Here is a 27,132-nt window from a genome sequence, read left to right as displayed (position 1 = left end):
ATTAGGAATTTTTTGACCTATTTCCAATCATTAATTCCAATGTTTTTCAAAGAATTTAATTGAGAAGAAATTAGGAATTTCGCTTTAATGCCATTACAAACTAATATTATGATGCATAATATATATATTTATTGAGGCTAATGCCAGGATATCTTGCATTTAAAAAAAATTCAAAGAATTGACAATTGGATAGCACAAATTTAATTCCCTGGACAAAGTATTATTGTTTATATATTCAAACCATTATCCTTAGTTTAGATATGTTGGCCAAAAATTTTCGTGTTATTTTTTGTGTTTAAGCATAAATTATGTATTTACTTATGAAAAATAAGCATTTTATTCATTATCATAAAGATATACCATAACAATTGATAAAATTTTTTTTTAAAAAAATTGTGTATTTTAGTGGGTATTAGGGAAAACCGCAACCACTTTTTTAATCACGATTTAAATATATAAATCGCGATTTTTTAGAAAAATCGCGACTTTTTTAAAATCGCGTTTTTTAATGAATTGCGATTTTATTGTGGTCGCGATTTTTCTAAAAAATCGCGATTTATATGGAAAATCGCGTTATTGGTTCAATCTAAAGATCATTATTTAAAAAGTGAACTAAAAAATATAAGAGTAGGTGCCAAAAGTGCTTACTCTTAAACAACCGTCGGATTTCCGGGTGAAATCGTGACACACTTTCGTCTTTCGTAGGCAGTGGTGGTTGTTACAAAAGGTAACTTCGAATGTAGCGTGAAATCTGCAAAAAAAATTCTGAAATTTGAATGGAGAACACAAAAATTGAATAGTTTACGTCAATAAAAAAGAGAAAAATGAAGCTAATGTGTCTCGAACCTAGGACTTAGAGCAGCAATAACACTGTTTATCCCATTACACTACATGCATCTCTCACCTCAGTGAATGAGATCAACTATATGATAACTTTTTCCCCATTATATTCTTGTGGAAAAGTGACAAATAGCAACTTTGACCCTCTCTCAAAAATATAAATATAAGAATAAAATAAAAATTGTAATAAGAATGTTATAAAAAGTTTTTTCGATATAAGTTGCCGATAGGCTTGAGCAAATGTATTTTTATTGCTAAAGGTTTTTTTGTTAGATTTATGTAATATTTTTTTAGTTAAAGGTAAATTATGATTAATTAGTGCAGTAAAGTAAGACTTCAAGAATTTTGACCAGTAAAGTGGGATTGAGGTATTTGTTATCGAGATTGTTTGATTTTAGATCTCTGATTTCGGCAAGTATGCAGAAAAACCATATTGTGAGCAGTCTAAAATGGATAAACAGCCATTCTAGATTCAAAAAATCTTTGTGAATTGCTTTGTTATTGAATTTAATTGCGACCTTTTCGCTTAATGAGGTCCAAAATCATGGTTCCGATTTGTTCTATGTTCGCGATTGATAAAGAAAATCGCGTTTAATTTTGATCACAATTTTCCATAAAAATCGCGATTTTTTAGAAAAATCGCGACCACAATAAAATCGCAATTCATTAAAAAACGCGATTTTAAAAAAGTCGCGATTTTTCTAAAAAATCGCGATTTATATATTTAAATCGTGATTAAAAAAGTGGTTGCGGTTTTCCCTATTATTCTGGATAATGCCAATTTTTACAAGATTTAATATTAACCATATCAATAGCCGACTCAATGTAAAAATTTAGATATTATTTTTTCATTAATCAAACTTTGATAAATTTTAGTATAATGAACGATTTTGTTTTGTGTATGATACAGAAATGAAAAGCTTAATTAATATCATTTTGCATTTTTTAAAGGATGTTAGAGTACATCTACATTAAAAAATCAGATTTGAACTGCGATACTGCATCAAATTGATGCATATCTGATAAGGATCTCAAAAGAGTAAAGTTAATTTTTTTGTGTTTTTTTAAGTTTTGGGCCTTAGTAAAACACCATCACGAGCAATATTTTTGGGACGACGATAGACCTTATTTGGCCTTACAGTGGACCCTTAAAAACATTTTCCATATTTTGATTGTAAGTAATGTTTAAAGATGATTTAAATTCGTATATTATATATCCAATTAACAATATACACAAATATTCAATTTCTTGGAAAAATTACGAAATCAATTATAGACAATTTCAAGAGTTATTCGGAAATTTACTCACCATTTAGCTAATCATAAACTTGGATGTTGTTATCCATAAGTTCGATTCAGCCTAGGACAATATATTCAATTTACCCGAAAAAACCGTTTTTCGATTTATTATTGTATTAAGAATAAAATCGGACTGCGACTATGATTGTGACTATAATTAAACAACAATTAATAATGTATCTGATTTGACAATTTTTGCGAGAATAAGGTATTTACCAAAAAGTGCTGCTAAACATGAATACTAAATGGTTTATTTTTTTACCACTGATGGTCAAGTTGCAAAATATCATTTACATTACGATTAATGACTCGTTAATTCATGGAAATATATGTGATATGCTCTCAAAAAACATATATATCGGGGAAAACCATCATATTTTGAAAGAGTATGAAGAATCTTATTTTAAATGGGAGTAGTATTATGTAAAAAACTTCGATCCAAACATCAATTTTCAAGAAATTACGAAAGCACAAGTTGTTAACATTTCAAACAACTTCTCAATTCACGATACAGTATTTATTAAATTCGATTCAAATATCATTACTATAGAAAATACGAACAATTATGCTATATTATATAATTGTGTTTTTGATTCATGCAATATCGAAGAAACAACCTTAATATATCTGGATATCCATTCAATGATTCTCAAGAGAACATCAATGAAATACAATACCTGCATGCATTTACCATTATACCAAATTATATGCAATTCAGAAAATCTTTCTTTTTTCAATGATTCATCAATAATCAGAGACAAAGAAGAAGGCAACCAGCTAATTTTAAATCTATATCATTGTCAAAATTGTAACAATATTACTGATTCATCAGGTAACGGTAATTGTGTGAACTGTTTGAGTTCAAATATAATTTCAATTCAATTTTGCATGTTCAAGAATAATACCTCCAAATTAGGAAGTTGTTTCGTTTTCGATTGCCCATACAATATTACAATGTGTGTGTTTGATTCAAATAAATGCTTTTATAACGAAAAAGCAATAATTTATTCATGTTCCAATTTCACAATCGATCAAACTAAAATAATAAATAATGAGGGTAATTATACTATATTTATTCCAGATCAACATATTAATTTTAACATCACGAATTGTGAATTGTATAATCCTAAAATATCATATTTTTCAAATAAATATTGTATGACAATTAATATCAATTGGAGCATCATCAGTTATCCTAACAAGTTTTCATTAAAGGAGGGAAAGACCTTTGACATAGAAGGTATTATTAATAATTTGGGACTAAATGATTTCATCAATATCATAACAATTCTTGATGGTAAAGTTCTTGTGCATTCAAATATTCATTTAAATCAAAGTGATAAACCAAATCCATTCACTATTCACATTGATATTCCACTTGATTCAAAATATGGAAAACACAAAATCGATCTCATATTTGAAGGCTCTTCAACTAGATTCAACGATTCAATTGAATTTGAAATTACCAAACCACAATGTCCAGTTTGTCTTAATGCTTATAACTTAAGATTAAGACACAGATGATAAACTATTGAGCATTAATATTTTTACTTTTTTTTTCTTTAAATTCGATTTCATTATACAGTTCTGCAGATAACTACGTTAGCAACCACTATGTATTCAAGAAGTGAGTGTTTTTAAGCATTTTAAATGTGCTTTTGCAAACTTAGAATAAGTTATATATATATACTATAACTTTAGTATATCATTCTGCAATGTAGTATAAATAAAGTTATATTATCAATAAAAAGGGAATGTTCAAGTGTAATCTGGACAATTGTTGAATCAATTGAGAATATAAATTTGAATATTGGTAGTTCTAAATAAGATTAAAGAAGTTATAAATTACTACCTGTAGTATGAGCTAATATATGATTAATGATAAAAAAATTCATTTTTTTCATAATGAAACCTCATGAACCTATTGGTAAGTCAGATTATAAGACTAAAAAACTTATATGCGATCTTTTCCCACTAATACCAAGCGCAAATATCAATCATTACATTAAGTTTCACCCAGAATTACAAATTCCAGAAATTATTGCTCATTTTTTAGAAATAAAAGAGGCAACAGGGAAAGTAGAAGACATAAAGGTATTAGTGTATCTAGCAGAAGCACGAACAATTCTAAGAATGAAAAAGAATGAAGTTGAAAAAACACCAGAAAACGATGAGGCCAAAAACAAATTACGTTTACAAATAGCTAAATTCGAAGTTGATCCATCCTTACATAAATTTTCCACAATTATATATGATTCAATTTCACAAATTAGATTATCAAAGAAAAGACCAAAACTTGTTCCTGAAGAGTACTTAGATAATATGGCATTTTTCATTGCTAATGAACTAAAAGAAGGAAACATTTCTCTTGATAATATTGAGTGGGAAAAATATCAAGATACAACAAGAGAACCACTATTACAACCTTTGTATGCAGCAGGATTTATGATAAAGACAGCAGATCCTCTTACTTCTATTACAAATATGATAACTCATGATCCAAAATTCAAAGAGCTGGTTTTCTCATCATTAAGATATTGTGGAATAGGAGCAGCTATCAGTCAAACAGAAACTCTCTTTTTAGTAATGATTGCTGCAGATCTTGAGTAATATTACTTCAAATATTGAAAAATAGGTATTGATTACATTAACCTCAAATTAATTTGTTTGATGGAATATGAAATTTGGTCATATTAAATAATTTTATTAAATTTCTCAATTTTGAGAAGAAAACATACAATTTACCAGAACAATGCGTGATAATTTAGTAAAATTGAGCCGAGCAATCACTATACACGTGTGTATTTTAATGTTTATATAGATAATTAAAAAATTTTATTATTTAATTTATATAAATTGTAGTAATTTCACTTTCTTTCATTCATACTCTCTAAGTATTTTCATTATCTAATAGAAATTTTTTAGATAAATGAGATTAAATATGAAAATTAATTTAGGTTACAATTCTTAATATAGCAATGATAGGTAATCCGATCTACACAAAAATTTGGAGTAATAGGCTACTGATTTATGATTTAAGTCATGAATAAGATTAAACAAGAAATGTTATCAATTATTTACTTCCAATAAAATAGATTTTTAATAATTATTTATTTAAAATCTATTTGTGAAGATTGCATTGTTCAGATCGAATGATTTCAATGAATCGAGATCACAATATGCTGTAAAACACTTGCATTATGCAGCCATTCTTAAATACACCAAGCTAAAAAGTCATTTATTGCAAAATCCAATCGAAATCGATTTGATGATGAAAAAGGGATAAAAAAAGTGACTTTTATTTTGAAAATTGCAGTTAGAATGTCACTTTTTCAGGCCATTACTATGCTCGGATTATTGATTTCCCTTTCTTCATCCCTGATGGAGCCAGGCCGTTTACGCCGCCGTATCCTTGGTGATGATAACTATACATTCTTAACATTTTCTCAGAACATAGATCACTCAGATCCACAAAAAGGCACATTTAAGCAACGCTATGAAGCTCTCTTCGATTATACAACAGATAACAAGACAGCAATTCTTTTCATCGGTGGCGAATCCGATACTTTCAGACCACGCGCTTTCAATGATTATATGGCAACTCTTTGCAAGGAATTCAACGCTGCATTTTTCATGCTTGAGCACCGCTACTTCGGTGAATCATTCCCAACAGATTTATCCTATCCAAACATCAAATATCTCACAGTTGACAACGCAATTGACGATCTCTACAACTTCAAGGTCAAAATGGTCGAGCAATACAAAATGACCGACTCCAAGTGGATCCTTGTCGGCGGATCATACCCAGGTCTCTTATCCGCATACACAAGAGCCAAATATCCAAAGGAATTCCATGCTTCCATTGCTTCCTCCGGTGTCGTCATTGCTAGCAACAACTACGAGGACTTCGACCGTCAGATCGCCATCTCTCTTGGCCAATCCTGTGCTTCTGTCGCCCGTGAAATTCGCCGTAGAACAGACGAGCTTCTTGAGACAGATCCAGACTGGCTTCTTGCTACCTTCAACATGACCGGCCTCGAAAAGGAGAACTTCCCACTTGTTCTCGGTGAAATTTTCTCTCTTGGTGCTCAATATGGCCGTCGCCAGCAACTTTGCGGGCCATTAGAGGACACACTCATCACAGGAGCCGATCCTGTCATGGCCATTGCCAAGTACACTCGCGAAATCTTTACTCCAAATTACGCTGATGATGATATCATCGGAACATACTCGAATTCACGTCTCAGCGTTACATCAACACCAAATGGCCCACGTGCCTGGCTCTGGATGACATGCAACGAGCTCGCATACTGGCAAGTCAACTCCGGAAGATTGACATTACGTTCTAAGAAGGTTACACAGGACTTCTTCCTCAACCAGTGCAAGACAGTCTTTTCCGATGAGATGAAAACACCAGATACAGACGCATGGAACCAGAAATGGGGAGATCTTCTCAAGAAGACATCAAGAATTTACTATCTTACAGGATCACAAGATCCTTGGACACCTGTTTGCTACACAGCTGAAGACTCTGATAAGATTGGTCCAAACTGTTACGTACACACAATCGTTGGCCAGGAAATCGGACATTGCAGAGATCTTTCATCTCCACAACCATCAGATCCAACCGATTTGACACGTACAAGAGAACACGTGAAGGCAGTCATTCATAGGTGGCTCGCCGAAGATTAAAAAATTTCAGTATTTTTATTTTAGGCTAAAATTTACAAAGTTTTACAAAAAAATAATTTTAAGTGACTCTGTTTGGCAAATATTTTGGATTAATCAAAAAAAAAAAAACTTTGGATTCGCGCATATATATATCAAATACGATATCATCAGATTAGTCAAAATTTTTTTTCCAAAATTTAGGTGATGTTCAATCAAAATGATTCTAGTATCAAATTCTTTAGTCAAGACGATTCCAATAAAATCTTCAATGTTCTTGTTGATGATAATGTAGAAGAGCTGGCTTCGATAATTTTCAAATATCCAAATCCGGACATTGAACTTAAAACTCCAAACGATTATAAGTATCCATATCTTTTAAGAAATGTGAAATATCCGATCCAAGCTGCTGCATTTTTTGGCTCTGAAAATTGTTATAATTATCTTTTAAGTATTGGTGTTCAAGAAATAAGAGTTAACCATTATGTTAAAATAGATACTCGTCATTTTGCAGCAGCGGGTGGCAAAATTTCCATTTTTCGGCGTTTCACAGAATTCCCAGATCCTCAAGAATCTGAAAGACATCCAATGATATTCGCTATTGATTATGGAAATCTTGATTGCGTTAAGTATATGTGGTCAAAAGGTTTTGATTTTTCGCTCAGCAAACATTGTGTTCTTCATGCTTGTGCATCTGGTTCCATCGAAATTGTCGAATTCATTTCTCACCAATGTCGTAACTTTACTCAAATGGCTAAAAATGCAACTGTTGATAAACGTTCTATGAGTTGTGATAACCATGAAGAATTCCAATTAGCGGAAAGATATCCATTTCGTGTTGATGAAGACAAATTAAATTCATTGATGTTAGCGGCTAAAAGTGGTTCGGTTGATGTGGTCAACTTCCTAATCAAAAAAGGTCTAAATCTTGGTGCAACTAACAAAAATGGTATTACTGCTCTCGTTCTTGCAGCAAGATATGGATCACTTTCATGTGTTAAAGCTCTTATCGAGGCAGGTGCTTACTTTCAAATTACCCGCAGAAAATGCAACTGTTTCGTTGAAGCAGCTACCCAAGGACATCTAGATATTGTTAAATATTTATTAGATAAGGGCATGAATGTCAATTTTCAGACAAGTGATGGCAAAGATGCACTTTCAGGTGCTGTTGAAATGAGAAGAGAATTAGTTGTTAAATATTTATTGATGAAAAGTGCTTCAACAACTCCAACAGCTGAGATTTTGGCAAAAACTACAATTGCAATATTCGACATGATTATTAAGGAGGAATCCAAAGAATTCTATAAAATTGTTTTAGGAAAAAGTTCTTATGAATTAGAAAGATATCCAGGTGTACGATTTCTGGATCCTTCTAGGCAAGTTAATTTCCAGCTGATTTATCACATATTTGAAAATCACATTGATTTTAAAGATCTTTCAGATGATTTAAGGTTGTTTATTTTTGAAATTGATGATTGGTTTAAAGAAGAGCATTTTCTTAGCAAATTATGTAAAACAAAAGGATTTATATCAGATTTATCTAGCAATGAAAACAGCCCAATTAAATACATTAGAAACTCGCGACAGTTGGAAATTCTTATCAATTGCGGCTTCAACATTTCTCAAGAAATCGCTAAAAATAAGTTGATTGATAAACTTCGATCTGATAACCAATTCACCCCAGATCTAAAATGTTATGTAATGCTCCTCAAATATATTAATGATATAGAAATATTAGACATAAATTATATTATTAATCAGCTCATATTATTTTACAAGCCTTATCAAAATGAATCCCACAGAATTATTCTGGAAAGATTAAAAAACCATCTTAAAAACTTCAAATGTGAATCTTACAATATGGATAGATTACTAAAATATCCATATTCCGAAATAATTTTAAATGAAATGGATCAGAGTGAAAGACAAAAAATTATCGATAAAAATTCTCTTCCATAAAAATTTTAAGTTTATGATTCAAAAAGGTTGCAAATTGCGACATATTTATTGAGATTGAAAACTCTCTTCTTAACAAAATAAAAAATTATTTATTGACTTATTAATATAAGCTGAATATTTTATCAATCATAGAATAAAGGATGGAAATCCACCAATCCATAGTATCAAAGGAAGAAATTACTTATACATTTTTAGAGCTAATACACATTGCATCCGAATTTTATTGGAATACAATGCAGATACATTTCTTTGCAAAAATTAATAAATTCAACAATTTTATTCATAATAAATATATTAAAATAATCCAAGTAATTTTTCAAATAATACTATGACCTGGACTGACACATGACGGCTCATTCTATCCAATGCCAAATTTCTATCAACATATTTGAAATTCAAATATTGATGATTTGAAACTTTTTCATCATCATCAATTGCATATAACTCAATAGAATGACTTCCAAATCTTAAGTTTTCCAAACTAATTGCCTCTGTAAATTGCCTTGTTTCGTTGTTGTAAATACTAACATACGACAAATCGTCAAAATAACTTTCATCCAATTTGTATTTTATTGTTAAACTTCCTGTTTGATCGTCATCTCTCACTTCTCCATTAATTGTGATCGTTTTATATTTATTTCTACCCAGATTTTCCTTACTTTTACCACCTCTCTAAAGCTGGGGACACCGCCTATCGTTGGGAGTAGCTATTAAATAGAACCACCAAGGATATTTTTCAAACTGCCGGTGTAGTGTAGTGTAAACATCCGACATAATGATTCATTATGCCAAGGTTTGATTCCCATTTAGCCAATTTTTTTCTTTTTTGGATCATGAATTTTTTTTTGGGTCACTATAAGATTTGTTTCATGTTCTAAATCTGCTGCATATGTAATCTATTTTTATTTACCTATTTTTTAAAAATCTATTGGATTGCCAAATTTGAATATATTTAAAATCATAAAACTCCAAAAAAACTATAAATATATGTTTTATGCATAGTGCCGATACTCAAATATCAGATTACTTAGATCCATGAATAATATCCGAATTTTTTTTCTTAAAATTAAACTTCAAAACTTCTTGCAATCTTATTCTTAATCAATTGTAAATTTTTAAAACCATTTTTTAAAATAATTTTGCGTAAATTTTATTCTCATGTTGTTTTAATCGAAAATTGATACATTTTCAAAAAAATAATATTGACTTATGAAATTCATTTTTAAGGTGAAATAGTATTGTTTTTATTAAAGTATATGAATAATATATAAAAAATTAATGAATAATATAAGCAGATTTTTAGTTTACAAAACAAATATGAGCAATGCAATTTCAAACTTTTGCTGGCAATTTCGATATTGCTCAAGTTTGTAGTATTTGTGATACCTATAACATCGGCTTAATCAAAATTCGATTTTTCTTATGAGTTATTGAGAAAATTTGATTGCAATGAGAAGGATTTCGACGTTTTTGATAAACTAAGAGCTGAGCTTTAGGGGTTCAGTTCATTTATGGCTGTAGTTTGATGCGTAGATCTCTTTTTTATTGTAAATTCTTTCAGCATGGAGATCGAGAATGAATCTTTTGAGAACTTTATGAGTTTTTACACCCGTAAAGAGGTCCTTCGAGGAAAGATAGTCCAGACTACATGAAGATGTGGGTTAACCAAAAAAATCCGATGGTTTCTCCATATTCATGTAGATCTTCGAAAAAATGAGCACCAAAAAAGCCAAAAAAATAGGCTTTTTATTGGATTTGTACACTAGATCAATAATCTATTTAGGATCTGACACTCTTTTTAGCCAGAGATATGAGGTCCTTTCTAGGAAAACGATCTATTCATCCATAAAAAAAATGAATTATCGTTTTCCCCAGAAATTACATGGGGAGTGGTAAAAGTAAGGAAAATCTGGGTACATTATTTATGTATGGTCATCGATGAATTTAATTCAAAAATTGAGTATTTTTCATACAATTTCATGAAAATTAGCTTCAGAGTTGACCTCTAAGTACCTTCAAACTTTTCAATTTTCAATTTTGGATTTCCCAATCTCACACAAAGATATCCATGAAAAATTAATGCAGAGTCCTCATTCATTATGCTGTATTTTGAAAGATTTGAAATATTCCAGATATAAGAAAGATCTTTACTCAAAGAATGATTAGAATGTACTGTATATTAACATGCCCCAAGTGAATTGAGAAATTCTATCATTTCTTCACAACATCCATAATTTGCTTGATCTAGAGGTGTTGCACCATCATTATCAGTTTCATTAATATTTGCACCATGTGAAATAAGAGACTTTGCTGCATCGATATTGTCCATATATGCAGCACCATGAAGTGGATTTTCATCATTTTTATCTTTTGCATTAATATCTGCTCCTTTTGAAATAAGAAATTCAACCATTTCTCCTCTTTCCTCACTTGATGCATAATAAAGTACAGTTTTTCCTTCTTCATTTTGTGCATTTATATCCACACCACGTGAAATGAAATATTCACATAGTGAAGTCATGTGAAATTTCGGTGAATAGACAAAACAATCTTTGATATCATTAGTTTGATCTAAATAAATAAAGAATGCCTGAAGATTAATACAATCGCTGCAACAAAATGGATCTATTTCAATGTTATATTCATTTTTCAAGAAAGAAACGAAATCAATATTGCGTGAAATAATTGCAAATTCCATACATTTTTCATCTGGTTTTTGATATTTCAAACATTCAGAAATGATCTCTGGATTTCCACCCAAAAAAGAAAGTCGAAGGCATCGCGCGGTAATTTCGGACTTGAATTTCGATATTAAAAGCTTAAAACAATTAACAGATCCATAATAACAACATAATTCAAGTAATGAAAATTCTTCTTCAGTATCTGGATATAATTCATTGTTTAATGTTTGATTTTTATCAAAATCATCAATATTTGTGAATGATATGAGCAATCCTATATCATCATCCATAATTGCTCTATACACCGTGTTTTCTTCATGAATATTCAATATTAAATTTTGAGATTCAAAATCTTCCAAAAAATCTTTTGTATCTTTATCAAAAAATATCCCATACTCTTTATAGAATAGGTAATCAAATGGGAACACTGTTGTTATTTTCTCTGTTGGCTTGTATTCGTCATAAATTAATTTAACAAGTTGGATGTATGACTTCATACAGCGGTTGTTATATCTTGACATTGCTGAGATATCTGATATTATGTCTGTTGGAGAACAATTATGCAATGCAATCAAATTTGTTTTGATTTTGTGAAAAATCTCTTTTAAATCTTCTTCGTTATTTGTTTTTAACCGATATAATGCATTATATGTATCCACATGAGACTGATATCTACTCATCAATTCATCGTATTTGAATGAATTGAGATTTTTATCGATCATCAATTTTTTTGCTTTACAAATTAATTCAAATTTTGAACCTAAATTTTGGATAATAAATATTGATAGATATGTGAAACTTTCATATTAATTCATAAAAATACTTAGTTTTTGTGGAAAATGAGATTAGTTTCACAAAATCATTTCCATTGATTGGAAATATGTATACTGAACTTTCAAATGACATTTACTTTCTTATGTAGGTTGTCCATGATCAAAAGTTAGTAATTATTTACTATTCATTCATTAAATTTCTCTCCACAAATTCATTATCAATAGAGAATGTATATCTGAATATTCATGCTTTCAACCACTCTCATGTCCTTATCTATTATCTAGGAAGATATTCATTTTTATATATATTCAAGGAATCTAATGATCGTAGCAATTCTTGAAAAAATCAAGCCATCGAACTGAACGAAACAGCATATCAGATAGATCTAAGAATAACGATTTAATTTATTGATGAGATCTTTCGCTCATTTTTGTCCATAATTTGTTATATTTTTTGAATGCAAAAAAAAATTTTTATCAATGTGGTCAGGAGCAGGATTAGATTTTGGTAATAAGTACTGTGTTGTAGGAATTCCACAAAGTCGATCGATTTCTGTGCTTCTTGATCAAGCGTCCAATCGACTTATTCCTACAATGGCAGGTTATTCAGAAAAAAGAAGAGTGTTCGGAACATTAGCCCAACAAGAAATCTTGCAAAACTTAGAAGGAACAATAACACAACTAAAGCGTCTCGTTTGCTTAAAATATGATTCAGAAGAACGTAAATCAATCGAAAAAATGGTAAATTTTGAATTGGTTAAATTAAATGATGGATTCACTGGTATTAAATTATCGAATAACGATAATCATGTATTTCTACCAGCACAAATCATTGCTTATTTACTAAAATCTTTGATGAAAATTACGCAATCCTCCCAGCAAGCTGTCGCTGCATTTTCTATAGCAGTTAGCCCATGGTGGACACAAGCGCATAGACAAACAATCATTGATGCATGCAAAATTGCAAAAATTAACTTAATCACACTAATCAACTCTACAACTGCAGCAGCAGTGGGTTATGCAATGGATCATCGCTCAAAATTACCGAAATCAAATGAAAATCCAATACCAATTGCTTTTATTGATATTGGAGACTCATCAATGAACGTGGCCATAGCATATCTTAAAGAAGACAATGTCAGGATTAGTAGTTTCGCATACGATGAGCATTTTGGCGGTTCAAACTTTACAGAAAAATTATTAAATTATTTAATCGAAGAAACAAAGAAGAAATACAAGATCGATCCTCGCGAGAATAAAAGGATGCTACACAGATTCACAGAATCCGTAGAAAAGCTCAAAAAGAACCTTTCAGTGAATACTTCAATACAATTCGAAGTAATCGGAATAAAAGGAGACACAGATGTAAGATTTATCGTTAAAAGAGAAGAATTCGAAGCTCAAATCCAAGATTTGTTGCCAAGATTAGAAAATCCGATTCAGAAAGCTTTAGAGTCATCAAATCTTAAGAAAGAAGATCTTAAAGGATGTGAGTTGCTCGGTGGATGCTCCAGAGTTCCAATTGTCAAAGCTGAAATTCAGAAAATTCTTAATAAAGAGCCAGAACAAGCTGTTAACATAGATGAATGCTTTGCAATCGGTGCAGGATACATTTCTGCAATTCTTAATCCAAATATGCAAGTTCCAATGACAGTTACAGATGTAACTCCTCATAATGTTACTGCAAACTGGACAGACAAAGAAGGAAATAAGTTTTGTGAGATCTATAAGCAATTCTCACAGATTCCTTCCACTAAATTAGTTCCTTTGAATATAAATAAAGAAACAAAAATCAAATTTATATCAAACAATGAAGAAATCTGCAGTGTTACTATCAAGCCACCACCAGAATCAAATGAACTCTTTATACGTGTAAGGATGTCCCAAAGTTCCACGTTTGAAGTTATTGAAGCATTTTATAAACAAAATTCAGATCCTAAAACTAATCCTAATGGTGAAGTCAAGGTGGACATTAATGTACAATACCAATCCATCTTATCTGATGCAGAAATCGCCAGATTTTCCCAAATTGAAAACGAATTTAGTTCTAAAGACGATTATGAGAACTCTGTTGATGAAACTCGTAATGAATTGGAAGGATTTTTGTTCAAGGTCGAGCGTGGCATTGAACAAGAGTACAAAGAAAGCTTTAATCCAAAAGATTTTCCACATATCAAAGAAGAAATTGCCAAAATCAGAAATTGGTTCGATGAACATGAATTCGAGAGACTGGACCTTAAAGAATATAAGAATCGCCTCGAAAACTTGAAATCAGTCGCATTACCTGGAATTAAACGTTTCGAACTATGGAAATCGATCAAAGAAAACTCCCAATCCCTTCGAGATAGATCTGTTGCAATGTTGGAGAGAGTTTTGAACAGCAAAACGCCAAAAGATAAAAAACAAGATTTCGAAGCGAGAACAAGGAAATACATCAGCAACCTTGAGGAATTGATCAAACAATCCGAACAAAAGAAACCATACGAAGATCCTCCTTTCGTTTACAACGAAAAAGAAAAAGAATTTTCAATATTAAACGACGAAGGTGATATTTGTATCAAGGAATCAGAGAAACAAAGCGGATATCGATGCTATATTGCATAAATACATATACTAAACTGTTATATTATATTTATTTTTGAAAATTTAATTTTATTTCGAAATTTTTTTATTTACATTAATTAATTGCAATGTAAATATATTAAAAACAACTAAACCAACTAATCTTTTGTTGGAAATCTCAATTTTCCTCAATGATTTCTTCTGATATTATTATTGAATTCAAATATCATTGTATAGTTTATAAGAGTCTTAATCACTATTATCAACACTTGGTTTAATAGTTTATCAAATTTTGACTTTCAAATTTCAAAAAAGTTTGAAAGATATAAATGAACATTTTGCGAGAACACTTTTTCATTAGCTCTGTTAATTATGAGGTATTTGCAAAGGATTTTGATAGATCCTATGATGATGAAGAGTTTTATGATATGAAAACAGCAAAAGAACTTAGTAATATCTTTGACTTTTGTAATTTTTCAACAATAAAATTTATATCTCGAACATGAATTTTCGAAATCTTATTGAAAGTTAATTGAAAGGTTTACAAAATCTAAGACAACCACCGCACTTTCACATGGCCGCACCAGATTACGAATCTTATGCCAAAGAAATTGAAAAATGGTATAATAGCGATGAATTTTACGAGAATAGAACAGTATCAGAACTTTGTAATATCTTCGATTTATGCAGTTTTTCTTCAAGTCAATTTATTGAAGCATTTACAATTATCAGCAAGAAATTTAAGTATTCTGAAGTCTCAATCATTTCACAACATGTTAAAGTAACTCAATTTGAAAGCTTTGAAGATGCTTTTGAAGCTTTAGATTTCATTTCAAAAATTTTAAATACAAAAGTTATATCTGATGCAGCGATTTCCTTAAAGAATCAAAAACCTAAAACGGGCAAGAACATAAAATACTTATTAAAATGCAAACTGGATGAGATTAACTTTGAAGAAATTTTCATGATTATTGTAAAAGCATGTGAAGAAGATGATATTGACTCAATTAAATTTGCATACAATAACGGCTATTTGCATACAACAGTAGATATACGTTCAATACTTGAACGTGCAATTGAATTTAACAATTTTAAAGTTTTCAAATATATTTCATTATGCCAAAATTTTTGGGCAACTAACAGTCCTGAATCAATCAGATGTGTTTCCAATCAAGTAAATTTGGCATACCAAGATCGATCGAGTAAGAGATCATTCAGAGGCAGTTCATTTCAGATTATCAATAAAAAAGATAATTATACTTGTACTAGATCTGTTTCAATAAATAACATTTATGATCCATTTAATGATAAAAGGCTTCTTTATGCAGCATTAAATCCTAATGTTGAAGTAATTAAATTACTTGGTAATTCCAAAACAACGGACTTTGGTAAAATAGATGAATTTTGTGCATCCGCACTTCATTATGCAGCATTAAACACTAATGTCGAAGTAATTAAATATTTGGTTTCTCTTCAAAAATTTGACATCAATGCATTAGATAATAATAATAAAACACCACTTCATTATGCAGCACATATAAAAAACATTGAAGTTTTTAAATACCTTTATTCTCTTCCAAATATAAATACGAGGTTATGGGATAAAAAAGGAAAAACTGCAATTCAATATGCAGCTGAAAATGAAATGTTGGACCAATTGAATATCAAAATTTGAAGAAATACATTTGTTAATTATTTTTAACGAATTTAATTTCGATTAATACGAATTAGATAAATAAATAAATTTACCTTTGATTTTTTTTTCATTGAAAATTTTGACTTCGTTTTATAAAATTATTACCAATCAAATGAGTTCTATTGATTATGAAGTTTATGCAAAGGAGCTTGAAAATTGGTATGATAATAATGACTTTTATGAAATGAGAACAGCAACTGAACTCTGCAATATTTTTGATTTTTGTAATTTTTCAACAAGACAGTTTGTATCGGCATTTACAATTATCAGCAAGAAATTTAATAGCTCAGAAGTAATTTCAATATCGCAGCATGCTAAAATAGGAAAATTTGAAAATGAAGAAGTGGCATTTAATGTTTTAGAATTCCTTTCAAAACTCATTCATAATAGTGCAATAAATGATGCAGTATCATATATTAAAAATCAAAAGGCACATAATGGTAAAAATATAAAGTTTTTATTTCAACAATATTTATACAATCCATATAGAAAAAATGATGTTGTCATGGGAAATTATCAAGTATTGTCAAAAGCATGTGAAGAAGGAGATATCGATACAATTAAATTTGCAATATCCAAGGGACTAACGTATAGTATTTCTGAATATGCTCTTATAAATGATGACTTTAAACTGATTAAACATTTTAATTTGCTATCAAATATTTGCGCACGCAACAGTGTTGAAGCAATTAAGTATATTTATTCCAAATCAAACGACTTTGAAACTGAATATGAAGGAAAAACAATTCTTCATTATGCAGCATTAAATAAAGATGTTGAAGTTATAAAATATCTTTATTCACTTAATAAAGTTAGCATCAATTCAGTTGATAAATTTCAAACAACTGTTCTTCATTATGCTGCCCTAAATGACAATGTTGAAGTCGTCAAATATCTTTGTTCTATTCCCGATATTGATATTAATGCAAAAGATTGCTATGATAAGTCCCCACTTCACTATGCAGTTCTTATTAAGAACATTGATGCCGTCAAATATCTTTGTTCTCTTTCAGGTATTGATATTAATGCTAAGGACAAATGTGGAAAGTCGGCTCCCATTTATGCAGCAGAAAATGATAATATTGAACTTTTAAACATCTTAATACAGCTTTAGCATTAGTGGAGCATGATATTGTTATTGAAATGAATCCGATGCATATTTTATATTTATTTCTATTATTAAATCTTACACATTCAATAATTTTAAAAATTCAGTTATAATTTAATGATTTTCTTGATATTGTTTCGTTTGCGTTTCTTAGGTTAACTATTTTAAACTTCAAAAGCTAAATATATGCAGTAATTCTCATTCATATTCAGAATTCTTTCGGCAAAATGTAAACTTTAGAAAATAATTCTGAATCAAAATTTTCTATTGTCCGTTAATAAAAATTGACAATGTTTTGCTTACGTAGTCCTCGCCGTTCCCACCGCCGTGTCGAGACTTTTGAGGATCCTCCTGCAGAAATAGACAAAACGAATAATTATAGTCCACCTCCTTCAAATGAAATACAAAGCAATTATCAAAATTTTCTCGAGACCAAAAAAATCCAACAATCAATGCTATCTAATCAGCTCAGACAAGAAATAGAGTCTAAACGAAGGTTACTAGATATGCAAACTTCATCAATTTCTATTCAAGAACAAACAGATTTTTTATTGAACCAATTCAAATCATTTAAGCGTCCTGAACCAAGAACACTTATAGAAAACCGCAATGAAAATTATCAATCAGTATATAATCCTCAATTATTTAGTTTGAGAGATTATATTCAAAAATCTCCACGAAGATATAATCAAAATAACGTACGAAAACCTCAAATTGCAGTAAATGAGGAGTTTGTCCGGCCAATGCGAACTAATTTCTCCAAATTTGTTTTACCTTCTATTAAACCAGAACCATATTGTAAAAAGCTTGATTCATCTTCAGAACTAGTTTATCCTGATGGCCATTACAGTGCGGTAAGCTCAGTACAAGATTCAAGGCCAACTAATTAATTATGTTTTTATAATAAATTGTTTGTATTTATCTATGCCTAATAACTTTAATTTTTATACTTAGCTGCTTTATCATTCATGTGGTATTCTATATAAAAATTTAGAGGAATATTAGATTAATTCCATTACAGTGATCTGTCACCCTTCTTATAATATAGTTTTTATACACGATACCATATGATTTTAAATATAAATCTGAGATATAGAGATTTTTAGTCATATAATGCTTAAGTCGAAGGAAATTTTCAAAAATTCAATGAATATTGGCGTGTATGAATCATATGCTAGAGAATACTCTATTTTTGTATATTTCTTTGAAAAAAAAAATGAATAAGAGAAAAATCGATTATTTTAGACTCAAATAAATGAATTCCGATCGTCTTTTGTAAAGCTTAACTCTTACGATGATAGTCATCTTAATGGCAGCTGGAGGTGTTGTTGGAACACTTCTTCGATATGGAATATTTGTAGGAATTAAAAAAACATATCATGAATACTTCGATCTTGCAACATTAATTGCAAATTACGTTGGATGCTTCTTTGCTGGATTAGTAATTCCAATTGAAACAAAGGAGCAATGGCAAAAATACTTAATGACATTATTTTCTGTCGGTTTTTGCGGATCTTTAACAACATTCTCTGGATACACTTCATACTCGCTTTCTAGCCTTGAAAATCATCATGTCCTATCTGGTTTAGGTGAAGTCCTCTTCTCTCTTTTAGGCTGTTTTCTATTTCTTTTTCTTGGTTATTTATTGACCACAACAATAAAGAATCATCTTACAAAAAACGATCAAGATCAAAAGGAAGAAAAGAGCGATGATGCATCTGCTAGTGAAGCACACGTTGAACCTTCATTGTAAGAAAAATTGTTCATATTATAGATTTTATTGATTGTTTGTATTAAATACTACTATCCTTACATGTTTTCTTTGTATTACTCGATTTTTTTTTGACAATTATTCAAAATGAAAAAAATAATTCAGCAAAATTAGATTTATTATCACTACACTTGACAAAGGTACATTCACTATTTTTGACAAAATTTTAAATTTTCATGGGGTTGTAAATCTTATAATAACTAGATGAATAAGGAATGAATCCCAGTATAATGTGCATCATTATATTAAACACTATATGTAAGGCTAATGATTCTATTAACACTTATGAAGATCTATAGTATTTGAGCAGATAAATTTGATAATTTCCAAAACTCTTATATTTCAAAATTAAAGTGTGCGAATGCATTTAAATGAGAGCAAAAAGAGATTGATGCTGTTAAAACTAGGTGTTAATTTGCAATTATTTCGCATCACAAGAACTACCAGTAAATTCGGCTATCTTTCTTTGCAATTATTCTCCATTATACATATAATATAATGGTTAGGGTTTGAAGAAAAGTTACTAGAGAATTATTGACTTTTGAAATAATGCAGAATTTTACTTGAAGAAATCATTAATTTATGAGTTCCAAATTGCTAAGCATGACGAAGGATCATTAAATTTGCTACAATTAAATACACTTATTGCAGAATTAAGATTTTTGAAATTAAAAGTTTGAAATATTGCCTTTTTGAATAAAAATTTAAATTTTATTATATAATCATGATAATATCTTATAGAAATTAAAAGAAAATATTTTAAACCATTCAAATATTTTGAATGTCTTATCAATTTAAAATATTAAAAGATAGCTTGATTTTATCATCATTAGTTGTTATCAAAGTTTTCTTCTTTTGATGAACAACAGTAAATGATTTGTTAATTACTTGTCTTCCTTTTTCGCAGCAAAATCGAAAGTTATGATGATAATCTTGCTCTCAATTTTGAAACTCTCTGATTTACAAGTAAGCATTCCTTTGGAAAAGCAGTCCTATTCTGTTTTCAAGATATTTTAAAGCCTCCATTTCATACAATGCGCAGATCTATTCAAAATTGCAAGAACTCTCAAGAAAAATGCAGCAGCAAAGAAGATTCCATAGTTTCTAGCATCAAAAATTTACAACCTTAATACAACAGTTAAAGAGAAGCTCGAAAAGAAAATATTTAACCATAAAGCTGGAAACCATTCGATATCTACTATTGGATCTAATAAAAAGTTAATTATAACATATTTAACATGCTATTTGTTGACTTTGTTCCATTATATTACCATATGTATCTTTTTGAAATCTAAAATATTTTTACGATTTTAACCATGTGTTGTTGAAACCATATATCAATCTTAGCTAAAGTATAGTTTATGAGTCTGTCACCATCTAACGTATGAATTTTCAAAAATGTCAAATATGTTCATTTTTTCTGTAGATTCAGCCATAATTTCACGTTGTTATACTATTCAACTATTATTTAATATTTTTATCGATTTAAATATATGATGAGATGCTTAGTTCTCCTGGAAATCGATTTTTAATCGCAATTTTAACTTTCCAAAAAAAATTCAAAAATAAAAATCCCTCTCAATTTTCTAAGTTTTATAACTCGCCAAATCTCTAGCCAAATTTTTTTTGGCCCGTATAAATATTGTTAGGCACTATATAGGGATGCTATTTATCCTATTTTCATCCCATTTTACTGTTATCGCCTAGTGAATGTACCTTTCACTTGACATATATGTCTTTTTACTGGTATTTCCTCTTATCCAAGGATCAAGATTTCTTTTTATTTATGATATGATCTTCAGTTGAGTTTTGTACATCAAATAGTAGGTATCATGCTAAGGTATAGATCTTTTATGTAATTTCAAAATTAATTAAGCTGAAATTCTATATATTAATCAATTTAGGAATAAAATCAGCTAAAAAAACTGTTTAAAGAATATACATAAGTATCATGTCAAGTATGTTTGCTTGCGATTTAAAATAAATAAATAAATTTTTATAAAAATATATTATATCAACAAAATTTTGAATTAAATCATAAAAAATTTGAAAATGATTCATTCATGCATTTGTGATTTAATTTTGCAATGCGTATAAATTTAATTCATAGTCTAATATTAATTTTATGTTCAATTTGAAATTTCAAATTTAATTTGGATTCAATTATAATCAAATATATACGTATATTGGTGTGTTATAGAATGTTAATGTGATGTCAAAAAGAATTCCTTATAAAAATATACGTAAAATGATGCGTGTCAAAAAAATTGCTGGTTAATAAAGCTCACAATTTTTGAGTGTTGGTGTAAAGTATTCAAAGATTGCACCGGAAAATTTACAATTGTAATTATTCACTTTATTTTATTATGCGTATTAAAATATTCATCCTAATGAGTCCGATTAACTATCAAAACTTTCAATTTGAGTTTTTTGTGAGAAAATCAATTTACTGTGCATTTCTTTTTTTACTAAAATTATTTTAAAATGTATAGTTGATATAATTATTCAAAAGGAAAATAGAAAATAAAATTCAAAGATTTCTGAATTTCAACAATTCATTTCATTTTTAAAGATGACTTGCTGTTCATGCATGGCTAGATCAATTATAGGCATAATCAACCTGCTTGTCCTTATTACAGTCGGTGGCCTCATCTTCGCTTTCAGACATGAATTGAAAACAATTTCCATTGATGATATCAAATCATTTTCAAAGACATCAGCTTGACTCTTTGTCATACTGACGTTTGTAATCATTGGTTGCATTGTAGGTTTCTTCCTTATCTGCTTTGGATCCTCAAAATGTTTCCGTGTGGTTTATGCAGTATTTTACCTTGTTGTTGTAATTGTCGAAGTGATTGTTATAATATTTGCAATTGTTAATTCAAATAAGTTCCTTGATGAATGCCAAAAGTTCTTCGATGAATACAAAGGTGATTCAAAGATTAAAAAGATTGAAAATGAAAGTCAGTGTAGCGGATTCAAAAATCCTTATAATGAAGCTGATTTAAAGAACTGCGGATATGAAAATGCAACGAACGAAACCAAAACACGTTACGAAACTTTGAAAACAAACTATAATCAGCATAAAACAGCTTATTCCATTACGATTCTTGTTGCAATCTTTATCCAAGTTCTCCTCTTAGGTTACTCACTATGGTACGGATTCTGTTACAAGGAGAAGACTATTGCTGCAGAAATTGATGACAAACTTGATTATCAATAAAAATTTTAATTTAATGATTAATTGAGCACTGTACTTACTGATATTCTCTCAATTTTATGGCACTTAAGCTTTATATCATGGTTTTCTATGATAAAAAGTTATTATAAATAATTACCTGACGCAAATACCTATTAAGATAAAGATATAATGATTTTTGAGAGTGGTTCAGGAAAAGAGAAAAAAGTCTATTTAATTATCATAATTATATCTATAGACAGTTTATTCAAATAATTTATTGAAGTTGGAAACGAACAAGATCTGCATAAATGCCGTTCTTGGCCATGAGTTCATCATGCTTGCCTTCTTCGACAATGTGACCTTCTTTGAAAACAAAAATGCGGTCCGCGTTGATGACGGTCGCAAGACGATGTGCAACAACAATTGCTGTCTTGCCTTTACGTGCAACTTCAAGTGACTGTTGGACAAGTTTCTCGGACTCTGTGTCGAGTGCTGCTGTGGCTTCATCAAGAAGTAAGATTGGTGCACCAACAAGGATTGCACGTGAGATGCAGATACGTTGCTTCTGACCACCGGAGAGTGATGATGGTTCAACTTGTGTGTTGTAGTTCTTTGGGAATGTCATGATGAATGGATGTGCATTTCCCGTCTGTGCAGCATCTGCAATGTCTTTGTCACTTGCATCTGGAACTGCATATCGGATGTTGTCTTTGATTGACATTGTGAACAAGACAGGACCTTGTGGAACAATTGAGATGTTCTTGCGCAAGTACTTTGGTGACCACTTCCTGATGTCGACACCATCAACAAGAATCTCACCACTCTCGATCTCGTAGAAACGCTGAAGCAACTGAAGTGTTGTTGACTTGCCACAGCCAGACTCACCAATAAGTGCAACTGTTTCACCTGGATTGATGGTGAAGTTGAGATCTTTGACTGCATATTCTGCTCTTCCTTTGTACTTGAAGCAAACGTTCTTGAACTCGACTTTACCCTTGACCGGTTCATTTGGTTCTTGGCCTTCACGCTGATTGATTTCAACTGGTTCCTCAAGAATCTTTAAGATTTTGGCTGCAGAAACTTGGGCACGATCGAAATCTTCAACAAGTGCAAGTGTTGCAGAGATACCTAAAGCGGAGAAGATAAGTGACATCATGAGAGACATAAGGTCACCGTTTTCCATTCCCCAGTTTGGTCTTCTGATAATAATCCAGCATGAGAAGTACAAGAATGAAACAATCATAGCATGGATGATAATATGAATTGTACCATCTTCAATGCCTTGAACGATAGATGCTCTGTTGAAAACTTTCTGAATTGTTCCTAATGATTCTCTGTAAAGGTCAGCTTCGTACATTTCGTTATCGAAGGACTTAACAGTTCTGAAAGCATTGATAACCTGCTCTGCTTTTGTGCCTGCATTAGCTGTACTTTGGTTATAATCTCTCCACAGTTTTGTAATCTTTGTTTGGCCGAACCAATAAACGAAGCCACACAATGGATATGCGATGAATACTGCAAGCGTGACGCGCCATGAGAGGACAAAGCTCAAAATGATACCTGCAACAGCCTGTACGCAGTTCTGGAAGGCCTGTACAAACTTTGTGATGTAAATTTCGTTCAATGTAGCACAATCACTGGTAAATCTCGAAAGTAACATACCTGTTTCGTTCTGATCGAAAAATGAAATATCTAATTCCATGAGTTTCTTATATAAGTGCTTTCTGATATCGGAAATAAAAAATGGATTAGAATAGCCTGCAATAAAGTGTTGGATCAAGAAAACAACAATGAAGCAGCAAATATAAATAACCATTTTGATAATTAATTTAACAACAGCATCTATGAAGTTGTCAGAAGTAGTCATGATTGTAGCCATATTTCCCATTAAAACGTTCATGACCATTGGCATTGCACCTGTGCAGAATGAGAAAAACAACGCAATACCAAATACCCATCTGCGATCGAAGCACTTCATGATCCTGAAGTACTCGCCACCTTCAACTTCTACTTTTTCATCGAGCACGCCTTTGGAAGACATCACTAATGATTAATGGTCTGTGTAACTTTGAATGCTTTACTACTCTCAATTTTCTCCACAATGATACGATTAATTCAATTTTTTTGTGAAGAAAAATTTTATTTTCTCTCAACAAATTCTGAGCGAAAGTGAGGTTAGGCATCAAAATTTTACTTGATATCGCTCATTATTTTGGATGAGGGTACAGTTATTAGCACGAATAACCACTAAAAATCTTCGATCAATTTTTTTATATACTTGGTTCATTCAATTTTTTGAGAGTGAATATTCAAAGGTATGGCTTTTTCTCCTTTCAATTTCGAAAACCATAATTTGATAGGTTCATTTTTATTATTGTATAATGGATCCACAAGCTTCCAGTGAATACTCTTCGAGCGACTCTAGGAGTGCTTCATCCTTTATCATCCAACAGAAGTTCTCAAGGGAAGAAAACAATGCAGCCAGAGGAAAAATCTACGGTGTACTTTTCTCTGATCCTTGGGCTTACTTGGGAACTATTCCAGCTATCATCTCTGGTGCTACTCCTATTTTTAACTACTTAATCTTTGGTTACATTTTGAATGAAATGCGTGATTATTCCCTCGGAACATCTAATAATCCACTTCATAAGATTGGTATATTACTTGCAATTATGTCAGCAGTTGCTGTTGTTACAGGTATCTGCCGTGGTTTAACTTCATTCATGTGGATTCGTGCAGGTTCTCACGTTTCTATCAGAATCCGTGATGAAATCTTTACAAATATCATGAAATATGATGTCGCTTTCTACGATACACATCCTATCGGTGCCTTGCTTACAATTCTTGGTGAAGACTCAGCAGTTCTCCAAGAATGCTTTGGTGCACAGAAAGGTCTTCAGTTCCAGCAAGGTGGCCAGTTTGTTATTGGTACAATTTTGGTTTTCATTTATAATTGGAAACTTGCCTTAATTGCTTTAGCCCTTTTCCCTGTTGTTGCAATTATTGTTGTCATATTCCATCCACATATCGCTAGACATGGTCAAGCCAGATTCAGAAATGTGGCAAGATCTATGACAATTGCCGAAGAAACAATAGCTGCTGTTAGAACAGTTAGAGGCTACAACCGTGAAGAAGAAGATGAAAGAAGATTCAACGAACAAACAGAACTTGGTGCAAATCACGATCGTATTATCATTGTTTTGCTCACATTTATGTTTACAATCGTCTTAGCTTTAATGTGGGCTGTTGTTTTGGGCGACCTGTACTATGGTGCAACAATGGTTGACAATGGCGAAAATGCCAAATTCGGAGCTGGTCAATTATTCTCTTGCTTCGGTTTCACAATGTTCGGCTCATTCGGTTTAATTCTCCTTATGAACGGTATCAACGCTGAACAGAGAGCTATCCATGCTGGTGCAAGAATTATGCAGTTGTTGGCTTATCAACCATCGTTGAATTTCGATGGTGGTGAGACATATGAACCATTCATCGGTCACATCAAGTTCGAGAATGTCTCATTCTGCTATCCAACAAGAAAAGTCATGGCACTCAAGAATGTCTCATTCGAGATCAAACCAGGTCAGAGTGTTGCACTCGTCGGACACTCAGGAAGTGGCAAGTCAACATGTGTCCAATTGATCCAGAGATACTACGATGTCACTGAAGGAAGGATCACTATCGATGGCCACGACATCAAAGACTTAGATCCACACTGGCTTCACAGGAAGATGGCATTAGTTTCACAAGATCCAATCTTGTTCCAGGAGACAGTCAAGATGAACGTCATGTACGGTGTTGAGAAGAACAAGACAGACGAAGAAGTCTGGGCAGCACTCGAGACAGCAAATGCAAAGAAGTTCACACTTAAGTTCGAGAAACAACTTCAGCAACTTGTTGGAGACCGTGGCAGCACACTTTCAGGTGGTCAGAAGCAGAGAATTGCTATCGCACGTGCTGTCATCAAAGATCCAACAATCTTGATCTGTGATGAAGCAACATCTGCTCTTGACAGTGAGTCGGAGAAGAAAGTTCAAGCAGCACTCGACAAGATTCTCGAGACACGCACCGGTATCATTGTTGCACACAGATTGTCAACCATCAGGAATGCTAATGTTATCTATGTCTTCGATGCTGGTGAGATCAAGGAACAAGGCAACCACGAATCACTTGTTGCCGCACAAGGCTTCTACTTCAACCTTGTCAAACGCCAACTTCAGAAAGAAGAAGCCAAGAAACAGAAAGAAGCAGAAGAAGCCAAAGCAAACAACAATGACAATAAAGAGTCAAGTGGCAATAACTCCACTTCTGAAATTGCTGAAGAAGCAAAGAAAGAAGATGAAGAAAAGAAACCAGAAGAAAAGAAGGAGAAAGAAGGAGATCCTGAAGAATACAGCTATTCTGAAACAGCATCAAAGAAGAAGGATGATGAAGAGTATAGTTATTCATACTCATACAGCTCAAAAGATAAGAAGTAATTGTTTTTCATATAAAGTTTATAAAGTCTATTTTTCTATTAAATTAGTTTTTGTTTTTTAAATTTCTTACAATTTTTTCATTAGAATTTTGGATTAGATAAGATATTTCATTTTCATTT

General features: G+C 31.1%; 11 protein-coding genes and 1 pseudogene across 12 annotated transcripts, besides 1 other annotated feature; 10 read left to right on the top strand and 2 right to left on the bottom strand.

The window, feature by feature from the left end:
- Nucleotides 1-4,044: 4,044 nt before the first annotated feature.
- Nucleotides 4,045-5,124, top strand: TVAGG3_0671790 (uncharacterized protein; the record flags this gene model as incomplete). Its single annotated transcript, XM_001311925.2, has 1 exon — nt 4,045-4,749. The coding sequence occupies one exon, from the start codon at nt 4,045-4,047 to the stop codon at nt 4,747-4,749; it is 705 nt and encodes a 234-aa protein (XP_001311926.1).
- Nucleotides 5,125-5,466: 342 nt separating this feature from the next.
- On the top strand, nt 5,467-6,877 carry TVAGG3_0671780 (serine-type peptidase protein; the record flags this gene model as incomplete). Its single annotated transcript, XM_001311924.2, has 1 exon — nt 5,485-6,831. The coding sequence occupies one exon, from the start codon at nt 5,485-5,487 to the stop codon at nt 6,829-6,831; it is 1,347 nt and encodes a 448-aa protein (XP_001311925.2).
- A 137-nt stretch (nt 6,878-7,014) lies between these two features.
- On the top strand, nt 7,015-8,781 carry TVAGG3_0671770 (nerve growth factor signaling pathway; the record flags this gene model as incomplete). Its single annotated transcript, XM_001311923.2, has 1 exon — nt 7,015-8,766. The coding sequence occupies one exon, from the start codon at nt 7,015-7,017 to the stop codon at nt 8,764-8,766; it is 1,752 nt and encodes a 583-aa protein (XP_001311924.1).
- Nucleotides 8,782-10,871: 2,090 nt separating this feature from the next.
- Nucleotides 10,872-12,169, bottom strand: TVAGG3_0671760 (proteasome regulatory particle assembly; the record flags this gene model as incomplete). Its single annotated transcript, XM_001311922.1, has 1 exon — nt 10,946-12,169. One exon carries the CDS (start codon nt 12,167-12,169, stop codon nt 10,946-10,948), a length of 1,224 nt encoding a protein of 407 aa, XP_001311923.1.
- A 518-nt stretch (nt 12,170-12,687) lies between these two features.
- Nucleotides 12,688-14,863, top strand: TVAGG3_0671750 (the record flags this gene model as incomplete). Its single annotated transcript, XM_001311921.1, has 1 exon — nt 12,701-14,824. The coding sequence occupies one exon, from the start codon at nt 12,701-12,703 to the stop codon at nt 14,822-14,824; it is 2,124 nt and encodes a 707-aa protein (XP_001311922.1).
- A 493-nt stretch (nt 14,864-15,356) lies between these two features.
- Nucleotides 15,357-16,457, top strand: TVAGG3_0671740 (protein ubiquitination; the record flags this gene model as incomplete). Its single annotated transcript, XM_001311920.1, has 1 exon — nt 15,357-16,457. The coding sequence occupies one exon, from the start codon at nt 15,357-15,359 to the stop codon at nt 16,455-16,457; it is 1,101 nt and encodes a 366-aa protein (XP_001311921.1).
- Nucleotides 16,458-16,590: 133 nt separating this feature from the next.
- Nucleotides 16,591-17,631, top strand: TVAGG3_0671730 (protein ubiquitination; the record flags this gene model as incomplete). The annotated part of the gene is made up of 1 exon (XM_001311919.1): nt 16,591-17,592. The coding sequence occupies one exon, from the start codon at nt 16,591-16,593 to the stop codon at nt 17,590-17,592; it is 1,002 nt and encodes a 333-aa protein (XP_001311920.1).
- A 245-nt stretch (nt 17,632-17,876) lies between these two features.
- Nucleotides 17,877-18,476, top strand: TVAGG3_0671720 (uncharacterized protein; the record flags this gene model as incomplete). Its single annotated transcript, XM_001311918.1, has 1 exon — nt 17,877-18,476. One exon carries the CDS (start codon nt 17,877-17,879, stop codon nt 18,474-18,476), a length of 600 nt encoding a protein of 199 aa, XP_001311919.1.
- A 404-nt stretch (nt 18,477-18,880) lies between these two features.
- Nucleotides 18,881-19,339, top strand: TVAGG3_0671710 (fluoride export protein 1-related family; the record flags this gene model as incomplete). Its single annotated transcript, XM_001311917.1, has 1 exon — nt 18,881-19,339. The coding sequence occupies one exon, from the start codon at nt 18,881-18,883 to the stop codon at nt 19,337-19,339; it is 459 nt and encodes a 152-aa protein (XP_001311918.1).
- A 154-nt stretch (nt 19,340-19,493) lies between these two features.
- Nucleotides 19,494-21,077: a mobile genetic element.
- An 852-nt stretch (nt 21,078-21,929) lies between these two features.
- On the top strand, nt 21,930-22,580 carry TVAGG3_0671690 (annotated as a pseudogene). Its single transcript has one exon. A coding segment is annotated over exon 1 (651 nt).
- Nucleotides 22,581-22,788: 208 nt separating this feature from the next.
- TVAGG3_0671680 (P-glycoprotein-like ABC transporter PGP1) lies at nt 22,789-24,584 on the bottom strand (the record flags this gene model as incomplete). The annotated part of the gene is made up of 1 exon (XM_001311916.2): nt 22,813-24,579. The coding sequence occupies one exon, from the start codon at nt 24,577-24,579 to the stop codon at nt 22,813-22,815; it is 1,767 nt and encodes a 588-aa protein (XP_001311917.2).
- A 259-nt stretch (nt 24,585-24,843) lies between these two features.
- TVAGG3_0671670 (ATP-binding cassette sub-family B family) lies at nt 24,844-27,073 on the top strand (the record flags this gene model as incomplete). Its single annotated transcript, XM_001297338.2, has 1 exon — nt 24,920-27,013. The coding sequence occupies one exon, from the start codon at nt 24,920-24,922 to the stop codon at nt 27,011-27,013; it is 2,094 nt and encodes a 697-aa protein (XP_001297339.1).
- Between the last annotated feature and the right edge of the window lie 59 nt (nt 27,074-27,132).

This window comes from Trichomonas vaginalis, chromosome III, assembly GCF_026262505.1.
Source record: "Trichomonas vaginalis G3 chromosome III, whole genome shotgun sequence".
Taxonomy (NCBI): Eukaryota; Parabasalia; order Trichomonadida; family Trichomonadidae; genus Trichomonas; species Trichomonas vaginalis.
This window is presented reverse-complemented; position numbering and strand designations above follow the sequence as displayed.